Source organism: Hoplias malabaricus, chromosome 17, assembly GCF_029633855.1.
Source record: "Hoplias malabaricus isolate fHopMal1 chromosome 17, fHopMal1.hap1, whole genome shotgun sequence".
NCBI classification, from domain to species: Eukaryota; Metazoa; Chordata; class Actinopteri; order Characiformes; family Erythrinidae; genus Hoplias; species Hoplias malabaricus.
Genome location: NC_089816.1, coordinates 17,137,253 through 17,161,282, shown reverse-complemented (window position 1 = coordinate 17,161,282; position 24,030 = coordinate 17,137,253). Strand labels below are relative to the sequence as shown.

Below are 24,030 nucleotides of genomic sequence, written 5' to 3'. Positions count from 1 at the left end.
CTTAATTTCAGATACAGTTGACAGTATATATGTAAATACACATTTTAGTTTAAAAAAATGACAGAAAAAACAAAGCTCTGATATATATATATATATATATATATATATATATATATATATATGAACCCCTTTGATATATAAACATTTTTGTAAAATACTAATGTCACATGAAGAGTTCTTAAAAGGTTAAACAGAACAGAAGCAAAATTATAATAAAGTACTCCTCAAAATGCTTTGATAAGATGTCTTTTAGAATGGTGTGTTGCATGGCCTTAATATTCTAATGAAAGTGCACAATGTCAGAAAAACTCTTACTGTGGTTGTACCTTCAAGGGTACATATTCTTATTGGCATAGGAACTGCGGGTGTTGGGGGACGTGTCCCCTGCAAAAAAGCTGCATTTGTACTCCATAGAAAAAATTATACCATGGTGAGGAAAAATATGCTTTTTGTCACAAACATTTACTACGTGTGTGTATTCTGAGACACTTGTGCTGGCAAAATCAGATAGTGCACCTTTAACTAATTAATTGCACAATTTGCTTAAATCAGTCATAATTAATTGCATCATACCTTCTTATGACTAAAACTTTAATAATGTGTATTTAAATGTAAAATAAATTAATCAATGTAAGGTAACAAGTGTGTTATATTAAATTTATTACAAGTGTCCAATAAATAAAAAATGTAATTACAAACATTTTAATATATTTAATAGAAATGTCTAATGATTAATTGTTACAAAAAAGATTTATTACATACCTTTATTATTTAAAAAAAGGTTAAAATGCTAGCATTTTTGCAAGGGAGGTAAATGTGTAGTGTCATATGCATGATAAACTGGCTGGAGGAAACCATCCTTTTTTAATTATTATAATACCTCATTATAGTTTTGATGACTTTTGTATTAGAGACTCCGTTTACTGAGTAAAAATTTCAGGGAGAGCTTTAGCATTGCTTTAATGGAGAACATTAACTCTACAGCGCAGCTCGTGGCTCAAACTTGGAGGAATTAAACAAGGTAAACTTGCTTTCATAAATCAATGACCAAATATGGTAGATGATTAATCAGTGTAAAAAAATAATAAATAAATAAATAAATTACTGTGTTAAAGTCAGTGTGCATTAACAAGTTAATTTTGACAGCACTATTTTAGTTACTTCTTAAGAGGTCAACTCAGAATCCATATCTTTGTGCATCTTCATCTAATTTAGGCAACTTAATATTTTTTTTTACCAAATTTTAACATCTGCTTTAGATTTGATTGGTATACATTTTCACAATATTCCCTAAAGCAATCATTTATTGGATCTGTAATTAATGTAATCTGTAATTTAAGATAGGAGAACACCTACACAATGTCAACCAAGTGGGCTTTATGATAGGAGAACACCTTAGCATGTTTAACTTCCCCAGGTGATGTATGTGATGGATACTAGCAATCATCACCCATGAGTCAAATTCACTCATGAGTCTGGCTAATTTCCAAATCAGCAAATCAGAGAATGAATCTGGTGAGGAGCTCTGCTGGTTGGCTTTAAAAAAAATTTCAGGTAAGCTCAAGATTGTAATGTTTTACATCTATAACCCTCCAGATCGAACACCATGTTGCAGAGCTCTTTATACTTGGCATTACGTCATTGTCAGGTAAGATCCAGGTGAACTACCTGGTCTTTAATCACAGATTTAGCTGGCTCCATATCAGCTAACCAGAGAACTGCAACAAAATACATAACCAACAAACTGCAATGAAAAACTCATATATTTTTACCCAAATTTCAATTTTGAGGGGAGCTCGCAGAAAATATGTCAACTGTATTTAATTAATATTATTTATTATTTGCTCTTTGATTGTACTAATAATTCTTATTTGTTACTTATTTTCTAATATACAAATTACTATTGTAAACTTTCCAAGATAAATGTTATGTATTGGCTGGGATACATTGAAAATGAGTGTCATCCTTAATGTGCTGCAAGTATAAATATAGTTTGATTTATAAAACTGATGGATTGATAATCCTCTTGAGCATTTATTTACCTGATTTAGAAAGTCTGAGATGACAAACATGATGGTATTTTCTAAATGCATTCAGAAATTGAGGCCTGTAAAAATAAATAAATAAATAAAAAGTTGGGACAGAGCACATTTTATCTGTAATACATTATTTTCCCTTTAATTTCACTTTATCATTGTTAAGGAACTGAGGGTATAAATGGTTGCCATTTTGCGAATGGGGTTTTTGATCACCTATTGGTCATAACAGTCTTTGGGAAAGTGAACTCAATGGTTTTTATTCTTAAAAACTTCCTAAATGTAGACACATCTGTCCCCAGTACACTATTTCTGACCACAGTGTAGAATTTACACTGCCATCTCATGTTATCTCCTTGCTTAACAGAAATACAAGTTGTAAGTCTTCTTGCTGCAACAGATTGTTGACTGACAATGGTTTTCTGAATTACTCATTACCATTATCAGAGTAGCATGAGGCTTGAAAGTCATGCATATTTGACAGTGGTTTTTGAAGTTGGCCTAAGCATATTTCTCTATATTTCATCATTTTAATGCATGGTAGAAAAGACTATATATGGGTTTTATATAAGTTTAAATTGTTTGGCAATCTTGAATTGAAATATGTTTTTTTTTATTATTTTAACTGTAAAATTCTCTCATGGAGCTTGTCCCAAGTTTTTTTGAGTGTTTTTCAGGCATCAAATTCTAATTTTGTGTATATTTCCAACATAGTCAGCTAAAACCCTGGAAATATTTTCCTCAAAATTCCAATCAGTTAAATAAAAGTTCAAGACAACTAACAAATCATAGATTCTACAAAAAAAATGGCATTTTACAAAATGCTCATTACCTGAATCAGAAAGAACAAGAAAACACCAGAATGTTAATGGAAGGGTTCACTGGGACCAGAGTGAGAAGTTAACATGCTACACACAATAACTGAATTAAATTGAAAAAAGAGGTGCATTTGATTAGAGAGATAATGCTGGATTAAACAGCTCTGATTATCCAGGGGTCGACATATCTGCTTTCTGCATTGTGAAAAAAAAAGCTCATCAAAAGCTCATCCCTTCATCCTGAAGTAGTCTGTCTGTCTATGGAATGTCATAAAAAGATAAAAATGTATAGAGTGCACAGAAACACTGACACTAGCAAGATGTTGGTAGTTATTCCTCTGTATGTAAGAGACTGTGCTTGAGTGTGGCTATGGACAATGGACAGTGCTGTTCTCCTCTCTGCCAGAGGACACATTATGTAAAACCTGAAATTTTCCCTGTTCCTCCTTCATAAACAGATCTATCATCAGGATCTTCTCTTTGTGGATTTGCAGGCTGATATCTTTAGGGATGTCAGGGATAATCCAATCCACAATATCAATCATCAGCATCACTACATTCTGTGCAAGGGAGTGAGAGAGAGAGGAGCATAACAGGATTTATCACAGAATATCCACATATCACCATTAATATCTGGTTACAGGAGAAATTGCAGCATTTTGGACAACTCATGACCAAATTTAATAATTTAAAAAAAATATCTTTTGCTAAACTTAAATCTTCACAGCTTGCTTAAAGGTGCTGTCTACAATACTGGAGAATGACTGTTTTCACAGCAAACCTATCTCTCTGCTTCTATCATTGCTCCTTTGGAAGCTCTGCAACCACAGCCAAGCACAGGAATTGGCAGGTATTTGCACAGACATATTTAAAAGTGGAAGTCAAATGTGGAACAAGAATAGCATCTTCATTCGTTTTCATGCCTCCAGATGCCTATTTTCACATCTTTTTTTTTATTGTGCCTTTAAGTTCAGATCTCCCTTGCTCCTTCCTTTCGCCCACCCTGTGCAGGAGCATGAACACACCCTGTTGCTAATTGTCTGGAGTAAAGCTTTGCAATTAATTCCAAGCTACATGGTGTGTTTCCCCTTTACACTGCCAAAGCTGAGTATAATTACTGTGCTAGCATGCATTACAGCACATATTTGTACCAGAGAGCTAGCAAACAATGAGCAAGGTTTCACTGAAATTTACAAAAAAACTTTTACTGCACGTAAATCTTCCATGCATGCAGTGTAACACAGAACATTTCTGGACATTACACAGAGGAACTGTATGTGTGAATGCAAATACTGAATTTTTTATACCAGATTTTAACCTGTCAGCCTCCTAGTACAAAGTCCAGGTAATGTCAGTGTATGCCTATGTGTAAATAGAGCAGGTAATTTTCCAAAATATTCACAGTGAATTCATAACTTGCCTCCTGCACATGTTACACAGGTGCTGCCCCATATGTAAATCATGCCAAACATTTCCTGTAATGGGAACACATCGGAATATCTCCAGCTGTACACTTACACGTGTGAAAGGACAACTCCAAACAATATATGTGCCTAATTGTCTGGACATTTTCTAGAGTTCATATGTAAACATGGCTGTAGACAGCAACTTTAAGTTGTCCTGAAAGCATGCATTTGTTTGTGTTGGTGTGCTATTATCAGCAATACACACTGACCTGAAAGACAATGACAAAGGCAAGCCTGGCAGCCAGAACTGCCCAAAACTCTTTCGACATTTCATATGCCATCGGAGACCATGGAGGTTCTCTGTAATCTTTATACCTGCAGATACAACCAAATCCAAAATCCATGATTACTAAAGTATAACTTACTGCAAAATAGTGAAATGCTCTTTTAAGCAGTCCCTTCCCACTAAAACACAGAAGCCCAAAACACTCCTAGCCTGTGTGTCAATAGCATACTCTACAGTATACAGTGAATGTATGCACTATCATGTACAATAAAAGTGTGGACAGCAACAGTTAGTGCAGTGTGTAAAGTGAGACTGTGTAGTAATACCTTACGATCTGAATAAGATGGTGTCTATGTAAATGTGTCTTACCTGCAGATATCAACTTGGAAGCCTAGGTATTCTGGCTCCAAGGGAGCAGTGCCATTCTGGAAGTGGCTCACATTGAAGTATGACAGTGTGTGATTTACAAAGCCATGTAGAGATCCATCAGGACTGTACATGTACTGATAAACCAGACGAGGAATGAAGTCTGATGTAAAGGATATAACGAAGGCCTGAAAAAAGCAGAGCACACTATGAAAGCTCAAACATCATTATTTTCACAATCTATGCCTACAGACAATGTTTATTTGTAAAACAAATGTTGAATTAAAAGAATGTTTGCAATGCTATCATGCAATAATCATGTGTTAAATATGTGAATACGTTTGAACTTAACAGGAAACATTCATCATTCATTCATTCATGCATTCATTGTTTGTAATCATTTATCCAGTTCAGGTTCGCAGTGGGTCTGGAACCTTCCCGGAATCACTGGGCGCAAGGCAGGAACACACCCCGGAGGGGGAGCCAGTCCATTGCAGGGTGACACACACTCACACATTCAGATACTTTTTGAGTCGCCAATCCACCTACCAACATGTGTTATTGGACCGTGGGAGGAAACCAGAGCACCCGTAGGAAACCCACACAGAGACAGGGAGAACACACCAACTCACAGACAGTCATTTGGAGCAGGACTTGAACCCACAACCTCCAGGTCCCTGGAGCTTTGTGACTGCAACACTACCTGCTGCGCCACTCTGCCCCAACAAGAATATATATTTAAATTTTACTAAATCTATTGCTGTAGCAGGAGAGGAAATAACTTTGAAAATATTTTTAGTACAAATTGCAATTGAAGATATTTTAATCAGGGTTAGAAAGAGAGACCTGAGAAGGCTCAACCTTCAGGAGTCAGGAGAAATATCCAGTGGTCAGTGGTGTATGTAAAAGCAAAGTTTGAAGGAATGAACATAGAACGAGCAGTCATAATTAAATACATTTATTTAATGCTGTCAATGTTAATGCGTAAATAAATGTTTTATTAAGCAAATTAAACACAAACAGCATCCCTGTTGTTGAGTTCAGAATGTGGACAACATTTTATCTATGCTGAAATATGTATTAAACATCAGGAAAATAGAAAGAGTCTAATTTAAAAAAAACTACACTGAGATAAATGTTATGAATAAAGTTAAACAGGTTAACAGGTTTCTCTGGACAGTTTGTCATGTGTGTAACACTACATAGGCATACCTCTCAAAAATACATGAAAGCACACCCACACATTCTATTAAGCCCATATTTATAAGCATTTATTAATGCAGGTATAATTTGACAATAATGCCTTGTAAGCACACATATTAACTGTAATAATAAGATCCTTAATGAACTATAATTATTGTGTAACTTATAGTACTATATAATATAGTAACAAAATTATAACTATTCATTAAAATGGGCATTTAAATGGACAATAACCTGTGCATTACAATAAATACGTTATAAAAGTTTGCAGTGCATAACTGAGCACATATTTATTAGCTATTACAAGCAAAATTATAACTCTTTGTAACTTTGTGATAATGCTTTCTGTAGCTCCTATAATGAACTACAATTAACTATTTTGTAATTTATGAAAATATAATACATGTGTCACTATTTATAATAATAATAATAACAAATAAATAAACACATAAATAAATAATAGACGCAAAGAAGAAAAGAGAAATGTTTTGAGCAGAGATGTGAGACAGTGTTGAAAAATTATGAAGAACAGGAGGAACAGAATTCCAAAATTTGGGTGTAGTGATGCTGAAAGACTTACCACTCATAGTAGAAATTTTAAAAGAAAGCACAGTAAGAAGTTCAGAGTTAGAAGATCTAAGAAAATGAGAGGTCAGAGAGATATGTAGGAGGCAGGCCATGTAGAGCCTTAAAAGTTAAAAAAAAAAAGAATTTTGTATTTAATCCTAGACTCTACAGGAAGCCAATGCAATTTTTTTAGAATAGGAGTGATATGAACTCTATGCTTGGTGAAAGTAAGGGTCCTGTCTGCTGAATTCTTAATGTACTGGAAAAGATTGATCAGTTTAACTGGTAGACCATAAATAATAGTTACATTAGTCAATATGGGAAAATATGTAGGCATTGCTCAATATTTTAGCATCACTGTCGTTACTGATAGGGCATAATTTTACAATATTATGCAGATGGTAAAATGCAGTTTTTCTAGCTAAATGTGTGACTCGAAAGAGAGCACTGAGTCATAAATGCACCCAAGGTTCTTAATGATTTGGGCTGGCTTGACAGCAACACCATCAATGTCAATAGAAACATTTATTACTGGTGTGAGTGCAGATTTTGCTCCAACTAACAAAACTTCTGTATTATCTGCATTAAGTTTTAGACCATTATTATGCAGCCACACTAAGATCTGTAAGTAATGCTGACATAGATCTGAATATCATCAGCACAGAAGTGAAATTTAAAACCATAATTACGAATGAGCTGACCAAGTGGTAGAATATATATGATAAAGAAGAGGTACGAGAACAAATCCCCGGGGCATGCAGTGATCCGCAGGAGCAATAGAAGAATTATGATAGCCACTGTTTATGTATTGATGTCTATCAGCAAGATATGTCCTTAGCCAGTGGAGGGCTAGGCCTGTGGTGCCAACAGACAGTAATTTAGAAATAAGACATCCATTGTCAAAGGCTGCTGTTAGGTCAAGGAGGACCAGGATATTTAGCAATCCAGCATCTGTAGACAAGGGCAGACTACAGTGTGTGCAGAATTATTAGGCAAGTTGTATGTGAGAGGATTCTTTTTATTATTGAATAACAACTTTGTTCTCAATCAACCCAAATACTCATAAATATCAAAGTTGGAGTGGTTTTTTTTTTTTAGATTTGGCTATCTTAGGAGGATATCTGTTTGTGCAGGTAACTATTACTGTGCAGAATTATTAGGCAACTTAATAAAATCAAATTTATACCCATCTCACTTATTTAGGTAATCTATCTTAGGTATCAAATTTATACCCATCTCACTTATCTAGGTAAACCAATATAACAACACAACATTTAGAAACAAACATTTCTGACATTCAAAAACAAACCAAAAACAAACCAGTGACCAATATAGCCACCTTTCTTTACGATGACACTCAAAAGCCTTCCATCCATAGATTCTGTCAGTTGCTTGATCTGTCTACGATCAACATTGTGTGCAGCAGCCACCACAGCCTCCCAGACACTGTTCAGAGAGGTGTACTGTTTATCCTCCCTGTAGATCTCACACTTTATGAGGGAACACATGTTCTCTATGGGGTTCAGATGAGGTGAACAAGGGGGCCATGCCATTATTTTTTTCTTCTTTTAGACCTTTACTGGCCAGCCACGCTGTGGAGTATTTGGATGCATGTGATGGAGCATTGTCCTACATGAAAATCATGATTTTTCTTGAACGATACCGACTTCTTCCTGTACCACTACTTGAAGAAGCTGTCTTCCAGAAACTGGCAGTAGGTCTGGGAGTTGAGCTTCACTCCATCCTCAACCCGAAAAGGTCCCACAAGTCCATCTTAGATGATACCAGCCCATACCACTACCCCACCTCCACCTTGCTGGCGTCTGAGTCGGAGTGGAGCTCTCTGCCTTTTACTGATCCAGCCTCTCGCCCATCAAGAGTCACTCTCATTTCATCAGTCCACAATACCTTAGAAAAATCAGTCTTAAGATATTTCTTGGCCCAGTCTTGACGTTTTATCTTGTGTTTCTTGTTCAAAGGTAGCCATTTTCAGCCTTCCTTACCTTGGCCATGTCCCTGAGTATCGCACACCTTGTGCTTCTTGATACTCCAGTAACACTGCAGCTCTGAAATATGGCAAAACTCCTGGCAAATGGCATCTTGGCAGCTTCATGCTTGATTTTCCTCAATTTATGGGCAGTTATTTTTCACCTTTATTTTTCAACAAGCTTCTTGCGACCCTGTTGGCTATTTGCCATGAAACACTTGATTGTTCGGTGATCACGCTTCAAATGTTTGGCAGTTTCAAGACTGCTGCATCCCTCTACAAGACAAATCTCTCTTCTGACCCATTTTGCCAAAGGAAAGGAAGTTGCCTAATAATTAAGCACACCTTATATAGGGTGTTGATGTCATTAGACCACACCCCTTCTCATTACAGAGATGCATATCACCTGATTTACTTAATTGGTAGTTGGCTTTCAAGCCTATACAGCTTGAAGTAGGACAACACGTATAAAAAGGATGATGGGATCAAAATACTCATTTGCCTAATAATTCTGCACACACTGTATGTACTGTCAAAAGTGTGAAAGCCAGACTAGAAAGACTAGCTAAATGATTAGTAGTTAGAAAGTCTTGTGGCTGGAAGGCTACAGCCCTTTCTATAATTTTAGGTCTGTTTTTTTAAAGGTCTGTACTGGACCAATGAAGATGAATCCAACCTAGATGTCTTCAGTATAGGAATGACTGCAGCTACTTTGAGAAGAGGAGGAACAGTACCCTATGTGAAAACAGACATTTATCAAATGAGAAATTGCAGTTGCAGCTGACTTGAGGATAGCAGTAGGAACTGGATCTAGTTGAGATGTACAAGATGATGATTTAAAAATAATCTCAGAGACAGTGGAAATGTTCATTGATGTAAAAGCAGAGAAACAATTATCATGACATGACAGTGGCTTGAGGAAGGTAAGAGTTATCTGATGGAAATGCCTCAGAGAGTGTCCAAAAAAATGTGAATAGATCTTATTGATTGCCTCCTGAAAGTAATCCATAAATGCTTAACACTGAACAGATACATTAGTAATTAGTGGTAAAAGGAGGTTGAAGAAGTTTGTTAATATTATGAAAAAGAGCTTTAGGATTTTGACTACCCAAGTTTATAAGATTAGACTAGAAAGAAGAGCAGGCAGTATTTAAGGCTTTTTTAATACACTGCTCAAAAAAATAAAGGGAACAACACAACGTAACTCCAAGTCAATCACGCTTCTGTGAAATCAACTTGTCCAGTTAACAAGCAACACTGATTTTGAATCAATTTCATCTATTGTTGTGCAAATGTAACAGACAACAGGTAGAAATGAGAGGCAATTAGCAAGACAACCACTATAAAATGAGTGGTTCTACAGGTGGTGATTACAGACCATTTCTCTGTTCTCATCCTTTCTGGCTGTTTTGGTGACTTTTGCATTTTGCTCTCACCCCTAGAGGTAACATGAGGTGGTGTGTACAACCCACAGAAGTTGCACAGGTAGTTCAGCTCATCCAGGATAGCACATCAATGCGAGCTGTGGCAAGAAGTTTTCAGAGCATGGAAGAAATACCAAAAGACAGGCCAGTACACCAGGAGACGTGGAGGGGGCTGTAGGGTGGGCAACAACCCATCAGCAGGACTGCTAACACCTTTGTGCAGGGAGAAACAGGAGGAGCAGTGCCAGAGCCCTGCAAAATGACCTCCAGTAGGCCACTAATATCCATGTTTCTGCAACAAACTGTCAAAAACAGACTGCATGAGGGTGGTATGAGGGCCCAATGTCCACAAGTGGAGCTTGTGCTTACAGCCCAACACTGTTGGGGGCGATTACCATTTGCCAGAGAACACCAAGACTGGCAGATTTGCCATTGGTGCCCTGTGCTCTTCACGGATGAGAGCCAGTTCAAACTGAGCAAATGTGACAGATGTGTCTGGAGATGCTGTGGAGTACGTTCTGCTGCTTGCAACAACTTCCAGCATGACCGGTTTGGCAGTGGGTCAGTAATGGTGTGAGGAGGCAATTCTTTGGAGGGCTGCACAGCCCTCCATATCCAGAGGTACCCTGACTGCCATTAGGTACTCGGATGAGATCCTCAGACCTGTGTCTCCAGTGCTGGTGCAGTGGGCCCTGGGTTCCTTCTGATGCATGACAATGCTAGGCCTCATATGGCTGAAGTGTGTCAGCAGTTCTTGCATGATGAAGGCATTGATGGACTATAGACTGGCCTGCTCATTCCCCAGACCTGAATCCAATCGAGCACATCTGGGACATCATGTCTCGTTCTACCCACCAACGCAATGTTGCACCACAGACTGTCCAAGACATCCCTCAGTATCCCTCAGAAAACATCTGACGCCTCATCAGGAACATGCCCTGGCATTGTAGAGAGGTCATACAGGCACGTGGAGGCCACACACACTACTGAGCGTCAATTTAACTTGACTTGAGGAATTTCCACTGAAGTTTTATCAGCTTCTAATTTGATTTTCCACTTTTATTTTGAGTATGATTCCAGATCCAGACTTCCATGGGATAATAATTTTGATTTACATTGAGAATTTTTATGTTATTTTGTTCTCAACACATTCCACTATGTGCTCAATAAAATGTTTTCAACTGGAATATTTAATTCATTGAGATCTAGGATGTGTTATTTTAGTGCTCCCTTTATTTTTTTGAGCAGTGTATTGGAAACTTGCTCTTTAAAAAAATGGACAGAGAGACCAGTTTTCTTATAGAGGCTTCCTAAACGCCTGAATTTAAGTTTCATATTTCTAAGCTCTGATGTGAACCATTAAGACGTATGATTAGCAGGAACTATTCTAGTTTTAAGAGGTGAAAGGTTACTGAGTATAGCAGAGACAGTACTATTGTAGAGTATAACTAAATCTTCAGGAGATGACAACTCAAAGTGTAACATTCTCCCTTATTCTCTCATTCAAGGGTTAAGTTACTAAAAAGAATTCGGCTCACTTTACTGTTTGGGAATACACGTTTTGGTGGCAAAAACACACAATGAGAATGAAATAATATTCCTTAGCAAATATATTGTTTGAAACCAAATGTGAAGATTTATAACATTCAAAAGCCTAATCCCCATAACATTATTCCACACCAGGATTTTTTAAAGTCCACAAATCCACATGTTCTTCAAAAGTCTTGGAATTGCCCAGTCCGTCAACGTCCAAAAAAATCCTTATAGCTTCAGCAATGCATTGCACAAAAAAAAAAAAATGGACGAATGTCATCGTTTTGCAGGCCTGCTTCCAGCTTAACCATAGAGTCAAGAAAGGAATCTTCTTTTATAGATCCACCTTCATCCTATGTTCGCCTATTGGGTTTCCTTGACTATATGACTCCGGTTGAAGCTCAGTCCTCCCTTTCAAGAGGCCTTGGCTATATCCTCTTTAACCTCATGGTTCCTCAAACACTTCCTCTTTTCCCTAACTCCTCCCCTTTCTTAAAGTTACATCCAACTCTATAAATGGGCAACTTAGAAAAAGACCTTGGCTTCAAATCTCTACATCATCTTCTCATTTCTAAAATTAGCCCCTTTAACCCACACACAGTTTCTTTTTAATCTTTCTAGATTTCTCTGGCTTAAAAATATCACTAAACATCCCTTCCATATGACATTGTCACAAAAGTGATAAGATAAAACAGTGGTCTGAAGAAGTCTAGAAAAGTCATGAGTGGAATAAGTGGATCGACTACGAAATGTAATTGTCAATTTCTCATAGGATTTGATAGAAGGAGTTACAAGACAACACTCAATGGGCTTAATGTCAAAGAAGCCAACAGCAAAATCAGAGATGGAAACATCATTTAAACATCAAGTACAAAGCAAGTCAAGTGTATGACCACGAGAAAGATATCAGAAATACAAATGGCGAATAAGTTCAAGATATCTGTAATTTATTTGAAGATATCTTAAAAGGAATTCTGACTAGGCAAAGATACAATTTAAGATTGTATTAAATTTGATGTCATTGGTAAATTTGTTTTTTAAATTTACACTACCTAAAGTGTAATTAAATATCTCAAATTGTTATTGCATCTAGTTAAAATATAATTAGAGATCTTAATTTAGAATTGTGTATAGTTATAAATTAATTGCAGATATTTGTAATGTAAATCCTGTCACACGATTTAATGTTAAAAGATCTCATGACACATCTTTCTCAGGTGCATTCCATTTGGTCCCACAAGCATTTTCACTCGCTCTCACATCTTCACACAGCCTTTGTCATAAACGGTGCTTCATAATCACAGATCAGTTTTACTTGTTGCACGTTTGGCTTGTAACACTTGATTGTACAAGTTTGTCACCTTTAGGGTGGGGAATTAGGAAGCTCCAGGCCTAGAGGTTATGTGGTGTATAGTAAGCCGCTAGCATTTAGCACTCAGGACACATACTCCTGAGTGGGCTACATGAAGGCTAGTTTATTTACTACACAGACCATACAAAGCCAGGTCCCACGGATGCTACTCATTCCGTTCATACATAAAGGAACATACAGCAGAGAGCTTCTTAAGTGTTACTGGATTTAATAGAGAGTCTACACTAAGATGGAGGGGTGCAGCTTAAAGCTGCTGTATCAGCTTACCCTCTTCTCCCTGGGGTCACTCTGGGGACATAAAATTAGAATGAAAAAGTTGATTTATTTCAGTAATTCAATTCAAAAAGTGAAACTGTATATTATACTCATTCATTACACACAGACTGATCTATTTCAAGTGTTTATTTCTTTTAATTTGATGATTATAGCTGACAACTAACAAAAACCCTAAATAGGTATAGATATGCAAATGGTAAAAGAAATTAGTGAAGCCCAATAAGCGTAGAACTAGTCTGAGAGAAGTGGGGCGTGGCCATTCAGCAACTGCCTTGGTCTTAGCTGGATCCATGCTTAGTTGGCCCTTGGATACAACAATTCCAAGGAAGGACACAGATGAAGCATTGAACAGAGACTTTTCCAGATTCATATAGAGATGATTCTCCAGGAGTAGCAGGAGGACTGTTCTCACATGAATTACATGGATTGGCTATAGATGAGAATGTCACTAAGGTAAGCAAAAGCATAATGGTCTAACGCATCCATCAACATCTCATTGATGTACCATTCGGAACTGGAGCATTCATTAATCCAAAGGACATGACAAGGTACTTGTAGTGGCCTGATGGTGTGATGAAGACCGTTTTCCACTCGTCACCTTCTCTAATGCGGATGAGGTTGTAGGCGCTGTGCAAATCCAGTTTAGTGAAAATTGAGGCTTGTTGGAGTGCTTCAAAAGCAGAGGTTATGAGGGGCAGGGGGTAATGGTCTTTCACCATAATTTTATTCAGACCCCCCCCCCCCCATTTTTCTTCCCCACAAAGAAGAACCCAGCCCCTGCTGGGGAAGTGGAAAGCCGGATGAAGCCTAAAACCAAAGACTCTTGTATATATTCCTCCATAGCTTTCTGCCCAACGCCAGAGAGAGAAAACTAATCTTCTCTGAGGAGGACTGGTACCTGGGAGGAGGTTAATGGCACAATCATATGACTGATAAGCAAAAGGCCCAGATTCTGCCTACTCACTAAATACTTACTTAAAGTTGAGGTACTCACAAGGAACTTGAGATAGACCTGGAATATCCAAGGAGAGGGGCACCATTGAGAATTGTGCTGCCGATTCTAAAATCTCTACACTGGCTACCTGTCCACTACAGAATCCAGTACAAAATCTGTTCTCTCACTCACCAATGTCTCTTTGGAAACTCCCCGCTGTACCTTAAAGAGCTCCTTACCCCGCATAATACCTCAAGACACCTCCATTCCACCAATGCCTATCGCCTTCAGCCACCTCGGACCAAACTGTCTACTATGGGAGACTGGGATTTTCAAGCTGTTGCTAATTATCCTGTAGCACTTTGAGATTTCCTTGAAATGTAAAGTGCATTACAAATAAAATGTATTATTATTATTATTATCATTGTAGAGGAACCCAGGTTTCTCGTCTCTGCTGATGCCCTCGTAACTGGTTATCTAGTTTCAGGGCTACCTCAATAAGATCCTGTAGAGAGGAACGGAGATCTCTTGGTGCTAGCCCATCTTTGAGTGGAAAGATGAATGGATACAATGGGTTCAGGATGCAATGTTTAAACCATTGGATGCACATGGTCCTTCAGAACCTTGGCAGTGACGCGCCCATCTAGCAGAAGTATCGGACCAAGGGAATGCCATGATATGGCAGCCCAAACCATCACTGATCCACCCCCATACTCTGGGCTTACAACAGTCTGGGTGGTGGAGATGTGGGGAAAGGTGGACTCATCAGAGAACAATACATGTTTCACATTGTCCAAAGCTCAAGATTTGCGCTCCTTGCACCATTGAAACCGACATTCGGCATTGGCATGAGTGACCAAAGGTTTGGCTATAGCAGCCCGGCCGTGTATATTGACCCTTTGGAGCTCCCGACGGACAGTTCCGGTGGAAACAGGAGAGTTGAGGTGCACATTTAATTCTGCCGTGATTTGGGCAGCCGTGATTTTATATTTTTTGGATACAATCCAGGCTAGCACCCGAACATCCCTTTCAGACAGCTTCCTCTTGCGTCCACAGTTAATCCTGTTGGATGTGTTTCGTCCTTCTTGGTGGTATGCTGACATTATCCTGGATACTGTGGCTCTTGATACATCAAAAAAAGACTTACGGTCTTGGTCACAGATGCGCCAGCAAGACGTGCACCAACAATTTGTCCTCTTTTGAACTCTGGTAAGTCACCCATAATGTTGGGTGCATTGCGATATTTTGAGCAAAACTTTGCTCTTACCCTGCTAATTGAACTTTCACACTCTGTTCTTACTGGTGCAATGTGCAATTAATGAAGGTCCAATTTAGCCATGAAACCTCCCACACTAAAATGACGGGTGTTTCATTGTCCAACCCCTGTATATATGTGTGTGTGTATATATATATATATATATATATATATATTGACTCCAAGAGGAACAGAAGGAAGGGGAACAAGATAAGGGAGATTGCTGCATTTGTGAGTGTTGTATGTTGCTGCTATTTTGCTTGATTTTTGTTGCTAGCTTCAGTTGAGGTTATTGTTGCTGTTGAGGTTACTTCATTACATTCTCTAGTTAAAGTTTGAGGCCTAGTTATGCTGCTAGTAGCTTAGCTTTAGCCTAGCTTCACTTTAGCCATTTTGGAAACTGTTGATTGCTTTTCCCTTGTTAAAAATCACTACCACCACTGCTGGTGTGGACAGGCAAGTACAGGCGCCTATACATTTCCATGTTAGGATCAACCCTTTGTATATACACTAGGTAAGGGGTGGGTGCCATATTTGTATTTTTAGGGTAGGTTAGTTTTATTTGTTTTTGTTTATTTCTTTTCTTTGGCACCTTCCACAGTCTACCCAGTAGTGTTTGATTGGTTTTAACATTTTGGATTGTTTGTTGTCTTCTACTTTACACTTTACTGTTACAACTAGATTTGCATTGTTGTATATTTAAACCATTATCATACTACTGCTGCTTTATTGTACCCTGGATTTTTGCTTGAGACAAAAGTTGAAAAGAGCACTCTGTTTTCCTCACTTCCACATTGCATCACAGACTCCTTGTTATACCCATCCCTTGATACCCGTAGATGCCATTATACAAAAGAGAGGGTGGGGTGTAGGCCTCTTAGACATTCAGGTTTCTCAGTAGAAGTAAACTTCCACAAAGTGATCGAAAGCCTAGTTAACCAATCAGAGTGCCCTCTTCTCATAGCTGCCAATCACAGAGCTGTCTCACCCCTGTCCTAATTCATGCCCTAAGGTCTTCCCTGAAATGTGCACTTTGATAAGTGTATTTGAGAGTGAGCAAAAGTGGCTTAAGTTTTTAAAGTGTCAGAGAGCTACGAGCAGAACTGGGAAACACTGACCCCATTTACTTCATGGATCTTGAGTATCAGGATTATATCTGAATAAGGGCAAGTCACATGGAAATGCAAATGCACAATTTACAGCTGATACAAATCCGATTACTCCAACCACTTCAGAGGTGGTCTGAGACATATTTTAGCAACATGCCATATCAGTCTAAACGCATCTGTATCCCAAGACACTTAACTACCAATACTCCTCCCCATGCAAAGCTTCCACATAAATTTAAAAGCACATGATCCATGTCTGTGGGGAAGATAACAATGGAGGATACACATTGTTAACGATAAGACAAAACAAAATGCTTAACAGCAATACGGGCAGACAGACACTATTTGCAAATGTAAATAAATGTGGCATGATTTGTGCAACAATTTAACCATTCAACATCAGTAAATGTCCAAAGCACAATATGCTCCCACTAGTGCTCATTTTATTGTCGCGCCCAAATTGATCTGTGGACCACTCTGGCGTTTGCTACGGCTGCAATCAAGGTCATTTGTTTGTAAAGGAGTCTGAACAGTCATGTTCTCCCTGGCATTGACTGCTGCTGAAGCTGTTGCTCTCCCTTCAAAGGAATGTGTACAATTGTTGGGAAATGCAATTCTCTCAGGTTGGTTACATTAGATGCTCCACATCTTTTAAAATGGAATGACTGTTGTAGCTAAAGTTTAACTTGTCTGTACGTTTTTATTCACTGTTTGAATTACCACAGAAAATTTGGGTTGTTTAGTTTTGTAGCATTTTTGGCAATGCAGTTTGCCCTCTCCCAAGTCTGGAGACATTTCCACTTTAAGTGATCAGAAACAGCAAAAATACAGCAATATACCCACCTATGGAGCAGGAATAGAACAAAATCCTCATCTCGGTTCATGCTTTTCAAAATTTGGAGTTCTCTGTTTTCTTATAAAATTCCAGATTTTATCACATTTTATTTATATAGAGCTTTTCATAGCAGAAAGTCACAAAGCAGCTTTACAGAGCTCCAGGTCCAAGCCTCCTATAAGCAAGCTAGTGGCAACAGTGGCAAGGAAAACTCCCTCAGCACACTAGGAAGAAAATTTGGAAGGAACCAAGACTCATTCAGTGAACCCATCCTCCTTGGGTTGACACCGGAGAGCACAACAGAAAACAGAACAGAAGTAAAAGTGAATTGATGACAGATAAATGGGTTATAGTAATGTGAAGGTAAAATATTAGTGATATGAGTTTGAGGAAGGAGGAGGTGGTCAGTGGTTCTGTGGGAGATAAAAATAGGTGCAGAGTTAATTTGAGATAAAACAGCATCCATGCACAGCCAAGCATGATATTGTAGGTGAGACAAGGCCAGGTTCTTGTACAGGATACACAGGGTCAGGGGCTGGATCAAGACACCACTTGGAGAGCAGCAGGAGCAGGACATCTAAAAGCATGAGAGAGACAGGAAAAAGAAAACCAGACAAATGGAAAAAAATATATAATAAAGGGGTTAGTAGGTTCATGATAAAGCAGGGGCAAATTTGTCCTGCAAAAAAAGCTTCCATGGGTCAGGCAAGAGAACCCAGCAACAGACCACGGTTACCAGAAAGCCAACTAAAAAAGCTGTAGCTATGGTAGTGTAAAAGCGATAACTTTTGTATCTACAGCCGTTAATGTGGGTTCTTTGTCCTACACTGATTCAATAGTAGGTTGGTTCCGCTGGTGCAGGGCAGCGTGGTTTGGACGGGGAGGCAAGAAGTGAAAGAGACTCGGACTTGAAGTTCACTTTTTAATGTAGAACACACTGTTACTCTGGCTACTAGTTAACTGCGAGCTAAAGCATATCTTTATCATCTCTCCTCGCTTCTCTCTCTCTCTCTCTCTCTCTCTCTCTCTCTCTCTCTCTCTCTCCTCCCCTTTACGTTATACCTCATCATATTTTTCCAACCTACTCTGCATCATAGCAAACCATTTACAGGGGCGTGCCGGGATCAAGTGTTCAAGGGGAGCTCAGAGCAGAAATGGGACACACTTCACCACTCGCACCTTCTTGTGCTTACATCACTTTCAACCAAGCTCCGCTCCACATTGGTGTTTTACTGGATCCTTGAACCATATTAAATTTCAGCAGCATAATTGCATGGTTATGGAAGCATTTGTGCTGCCAACCTGCCCCTTGTGTCCTCTTTTTTGAAAACTCAAATATGGTCACCCTATGTAACCGGAGGGCGATTCCAGAGTTGAGGAGTTTTCTGAGAAAAGACTCTTCCTCCTGCAGTGTTTTTCTTAATACAAGGAACTAAGAGTGGATGGGTGTCCTGTGAATGACGTGTATGTGACCGGTGATAAGGTATGAGGAGTTCGGTAAGATAATGTGAGCCTAAATCATTTAGAGATTTATAAGCTAAGAGGAGTATTTTATTGTCAATGCAAAATTTTATGGGTAGCCAGCGTAGGGACAAGAGAACTGGTGTTATATGATCAAATTTTCTAGCTCTAGTGAACACTCTGGCTGCTGCATTTTAAACTAACTGAAGCTTGTGTAACGCTTTGCATGAGCTCCCTGCTAGGAGCGCATTGCAGTAGTCTAGACGTGAAGTTAGCACATTCCATCCCACAGAGCAATCGAACTTCAGTCTGATTAACCAGAGATGCATTTGATGATTACATTTTTTTCAGAGTACAATCAGAGGTACTAGTTACCTGAAGTGGCCAGGTGCAAATGTACTACCCAGTAAACATTTAGCCGTTGATTCAACGTTGAAATAACGTAATGACTGCAGTCTAATCAACGTTCTCTTAAGGTTGAAAATGAAAGTTGAAAAGACGTCCAAATGCAGACATTGAAAATACGACTATTAGACGTATTTTGGAAATCCATTGACGTTATTAATTGGTCCCAAATAAATCACTTATATAAAATGCATTTTGGACGTCCACTGACGTTATCGATTGGTCACCACTTAACTAACTTATTAAGATGGACTTTGGACGTCCACTGACGTTTAAAACATGTTATTGACGGACAGACTACTTTTAGGCCTATTTTGAACGTTCATGGACGTTCCTTGTTTACTGGGTATGGCTTAAACACAATTCATCACTGTTTTCAACAGAGCTCTGAAGAACATTAGTGTTTTACTAGATGCTGAGACAGAAATGTAATGAAAATTGTTGAGATAATTTATCATACTTTTTTATTAATATGTGGAGGTGTTTCTGTAACCCACAAGCTTTTAACTTTCTGATATTTACAAAACTAATGTCAGCACTTCTGTCCTTATAACAATCACCAAAACACTGGACACATTGGAGTGTTACTGCCTTTCTGACCAGTTCACCACATCTTTTTTGTTTAACTTTGCATTAAAACATACAAAATCTCCAGAATATTAAACACAGGGAGTGGTTTTCTTTATTTCAACATTTTAATGAGGCGGTGGACCTCAATTATATACAGCACTGTTTTATCAATAAGACGTTAATAGACATAGAAATGCACTTCTACATAAAACGCCATGTTCCCCTATCAAGTATTTATTCTAGGTTAATAAAATGTGATGGTTTGCTTAAAAATGATAAAAATGTCACAGCAAAAATGTAACTTTTTTTCCTGTCATGATGGGTCACATGGGTTTTCTTGTGTAAACAAATTTCTTATATATCATTTCAGTATGATGTATTCTTCAGTTTTATAGTTTGTTACAAACAGACAATAACAGGCTTTCCCTGATTCTAGTCTGCATGGTGTTTATATACGTTCATACCACTACAGACAGTTAAACAAGGCTTTTAATTAAGCATGATATAAAAAAGTCACTGTTCTGAAATGCCATTCTTCTTTACAAAACATCCCCAATTCAGTCAGGTTTGATGGTTTCTAAGCATGGACAGCCCGCTTTAAATCACACCACATATTTTCAATAATATTCAGGTCTGGGGACTTAAATGGCCATTCCAGAATGTAGTACTTGTTCCTCTGCATGAATGCCTTAGTAGATTTTGAGCAGTGTTTAGGGTTGTTGTCTTGTTGAAGTATCCAGCACTGGAGCGACTTTGTCACTGATTCAACATTTTTCTCAAAAATCTATTAATATTGACTGAAATCCATGCGACCCTCAACTTTAACAAGATTCCTAGTACCAGCACTGTCCACACAGCATGATGGAACCCACCAAATTTTACTGTGGGTACCAAGTGTTTGTCTTGGAATGCTGTGTTCTTGCATACCGCCCCTTGTTATGTCCAAACAACTCTAAATGTGATTTAGCATTCCTCAGGCGACTCTGTTTGTGGGGTGTGTGATGAAAAGGCTTCTTCTGCATTACTCTCCCATACAGTCTCTCCTTGTGTAAAGTGTGCTGAATAGTTGAACGATGCACAAGATGCAGCAAGATGGTATTGTAAGTCTTTGGAGCTGGTCTGTGGGTTGACTCTGACTGTTCTCACCCTCCCTTGCCTCTGATTATCTAAGATTTTTCTTGGCCTGCCACTTCAGGCCTTGACTAGAACTGTGCCTGTGGTCTTCCATTTCCTCACTATGTTCCTCACAGTGGAAACTGACAGCTGAAATTTCCAAGATAGCTTTTTGTATCCTTCCCCTAAACCACGATGTTAAACAATCTTTGTTTTCAGATCATTTGAGAGTTGTTTTGAGGTTCCCATGTTGCCACTCTTCAGAGATGAATGTATAAAATCAGAATATTCTAAATCAGAATATTTAACAACCTCACAGGTTCTTATTACAACTTATTAAGGGTAAAATATAATATAGGATTATATATAATAACAGAATATTTATGATCAACAAGTGATCATAAATGTAATAAAATATGAATTTTATGTAGTAAATGAGATTGTGATCATGTTATTGCATTAGCACTTTAAGTCACAGCAGGAGTTTTCAGTATGTGGGGGGCATGGGTATTGGCCTAGTTGGGGGTGTAAGGTTAACACTCAACAGATATATATAATACTGCAGTGTCCCTGACTTGTGCGTTTCGATACTTAGGCAAAACTAAACAGTGGGATGCATGTTCATGCAGAAGCTTTGTGCTGCGTACATATATAACACTGCTATTAAAAGCATGTATATACTTGCCAGATGATCCACAATAACAACTTCTAGACTATATTAATGAAATCAAAATTAGCAGTCTTCATACAGTATGTTAACTCCTTAAAATGTAAACATTATAGGTTATATACAGACGGAGGCAATATTACCGTGGTTTGCAATCGCACATCTCACACGCACACACAAAGTGAGAGAGTGTACGCCCGCAGCATTTTGCCTACTCTCCCTCCCTTAATGATTTTTTCACTAGTTTTAGTGACTTTTCAGACATTCGAGTGAGTTATTAAAAAACAACAAAAACTTGCACCAGCAACTTTCTGTACAAACCTTTTTATAGAAGAGAAGAGTGTCACCCAGATACCACATATTTGCTTAGTCCTTTCAGCAATGTCTCCTTTTAAGGGCTGAATATAGGATGGGGTTTGGCTATATCTAAATATGGCTATATCTCAGTATCCATTCTCTCATTTGTCACACGTTTGTGTAAATGTAAATTTAGATGTTAAATCTTTTTTGTAAAACAATGTTTCTTTGTTATTTGTTTACTGTGTATATCTGTTTTTTTTTAACAGGAAAGTACTGTAAAAAAAAAAAAAAAAAAAAAAAAAAAATGTATAATTGCCAAAAATGTGACCGTATATTTTTTGGTGAAATTCTGGCAACCACACCTGCCAGTTTTATTTTGTTACCGTAAATTTTACAAAATGTTTTTTTCTACAGTGTAGAGGGCAATCAGTATTTATTATTAGGGATAATTAAAAACTTTGTTAATTTCTGGAACTGTCCATTTTTTATTTAGCATTTTCCCACATTACACCACCAATAATTTGAATTTCCCCTCTGGGATCAATATAGTATCTATCTATTTATAAATTACTAACATGAGCTCTTGATATGCATTTTCACAATGTTGTGCATCTTTGGTAAGAAAGTTTGCTTTACATGATAACAGTTGGGAAGTTCAACATTTGGGAGTGTTTATTTATTGGCAGTGTTTAGGTAAGAGCAGCAGCCTGGTGTATGGCATTGGATCTAATTCAAAATAAACGAGCAGAGAAAATAATTTAGTTTGAGGAAAAACCATGTCAGGCAACGAACACTGCTCTCGCAAATGGGAAAACTTTTCCCGGGAGGAAAATACACTTTGTTCTAGTCAAAACAGCATGACATACTCACTGCTTTCGGGTTCTTCCTGCAGACCTCTTTGCTTGGGTTGCCATCACTTATTGTGAAATATTCCAGATCACTGACATTGAGTATCGGTATTCATTCATTATCTGTAACCTCTTATCCAGTTATGGGTCGCGGTTGGTACCTGGAATCATTGCGCGCAAGGTGGAACTACACCCTGATGGGGGCGACAGTCCTTCACAGGGCAACACACACAAACTCACACCTACTGACACTTTTTTGAGTCACCAATCCACCTACCAACATGTGTTTTTGGACCGTGGGAGGAAACCGGAGGAAACCCACGCGGACATGGGGTAAACAGACCAAACTCCTCATAGATAGTCACCCGGAGTGGGACTTGAACCCACAACCTCCATGTCCCTGGTACTGTATGACTGCGACACTACCTGCTCCACCTGCCCAGTATCGGTGTTCATGCATGTCTATTTATTATTATTATTATTATTATTATTATTATTGTTGTTGTTGTTTCTACAGCAACCAGTACAGGAAAAGCCCTGACTCTGTCACATCTCAGTCTCAAAACACTGGTATGTTCTTGTTAATTAGCTTTAAACAGTAATTTTTAATTACTTTTTAAATTAATTTTTAAATCTTTAAGCGGCTGATCTCCCCATGGTTGGAAATCTGTGCCACCCAGATAATAATATACCTGTAGCAGTGGCAGATGCTGGTCTTTCAAGGAGGGCAAGCTCAATTTCGGCCTACATCATAAAATGTGTCGGTTTATTTATACATAAATTCTACCCCCCATCCCCTCCAGGGACTTGATTAGTGTCCTCTCAATAACCAGCAGAGCTAGACTGCTTAAACAGCCTTGGCCCATGTGAAGTGTGTCTGCCTGTTAGTGCTTTGTGACAGTGGAGGGGCTCAGCAGCACCTGCTGGACAGAAACTGCGATAGAAGTCAAAAAGAGTGATAGAAGTCAGTCTCCAAACACAAGCAGCTACAAAAAACCCCACCAGAAATAGAAGCTCGATTTGTCGCTAGTCGTTTTAAACAAAGAAAATGCCGCTAAGAGGATTAAGAAAGTCTCTGGTTCAACTCAGAACAGATTGAAAATGTAATGCTCCCACGGACCTTTACACCAAAGAATCACTGATTCGCTCATTTTGCTGTCAATGTTTTGTCCTTGCAAAAAGGATTCAGCCTCAGACAGATCATCCAATCATCATGCAGAAGCTGAGCGTCCGGGCCAGCTGAGGCCAGCCCACTGCCC

At 38.3% G+C, this 24,030-nt stretch overlaps 1 protein-coding gene across 1 annotated transcript in view; it reads right to left on the bottom strand.

The window, feature by feature from the left end:
• Positions 1-3,222: 3,222 nt before the first annotated feature.
• LOC136674116 (anoctamin-1-like) overlaps positions 3,223-24,030 on the bottom strand; it is a 307,702-nt gene continuing 286,894 nt past the window's right edge. The window contains exons 25-27 of the mRNA XM_066649985.1: positions 4,916-5,100; positions 4,530-4,635; positions 3,223-3,414 (exon numbers count right to left, since the gene is read on the bottom strand). Coding sequence (XP_066506082.1) covers positions 3,223-3,414; positions 4,530-4,635; positions 4,916-5,100 — 483 coding nt within the window. The remainder of the gene's footprint in view (positions 3,415-4,529; positions 4,636-4,915; positions 5,101-24,030) is intronic.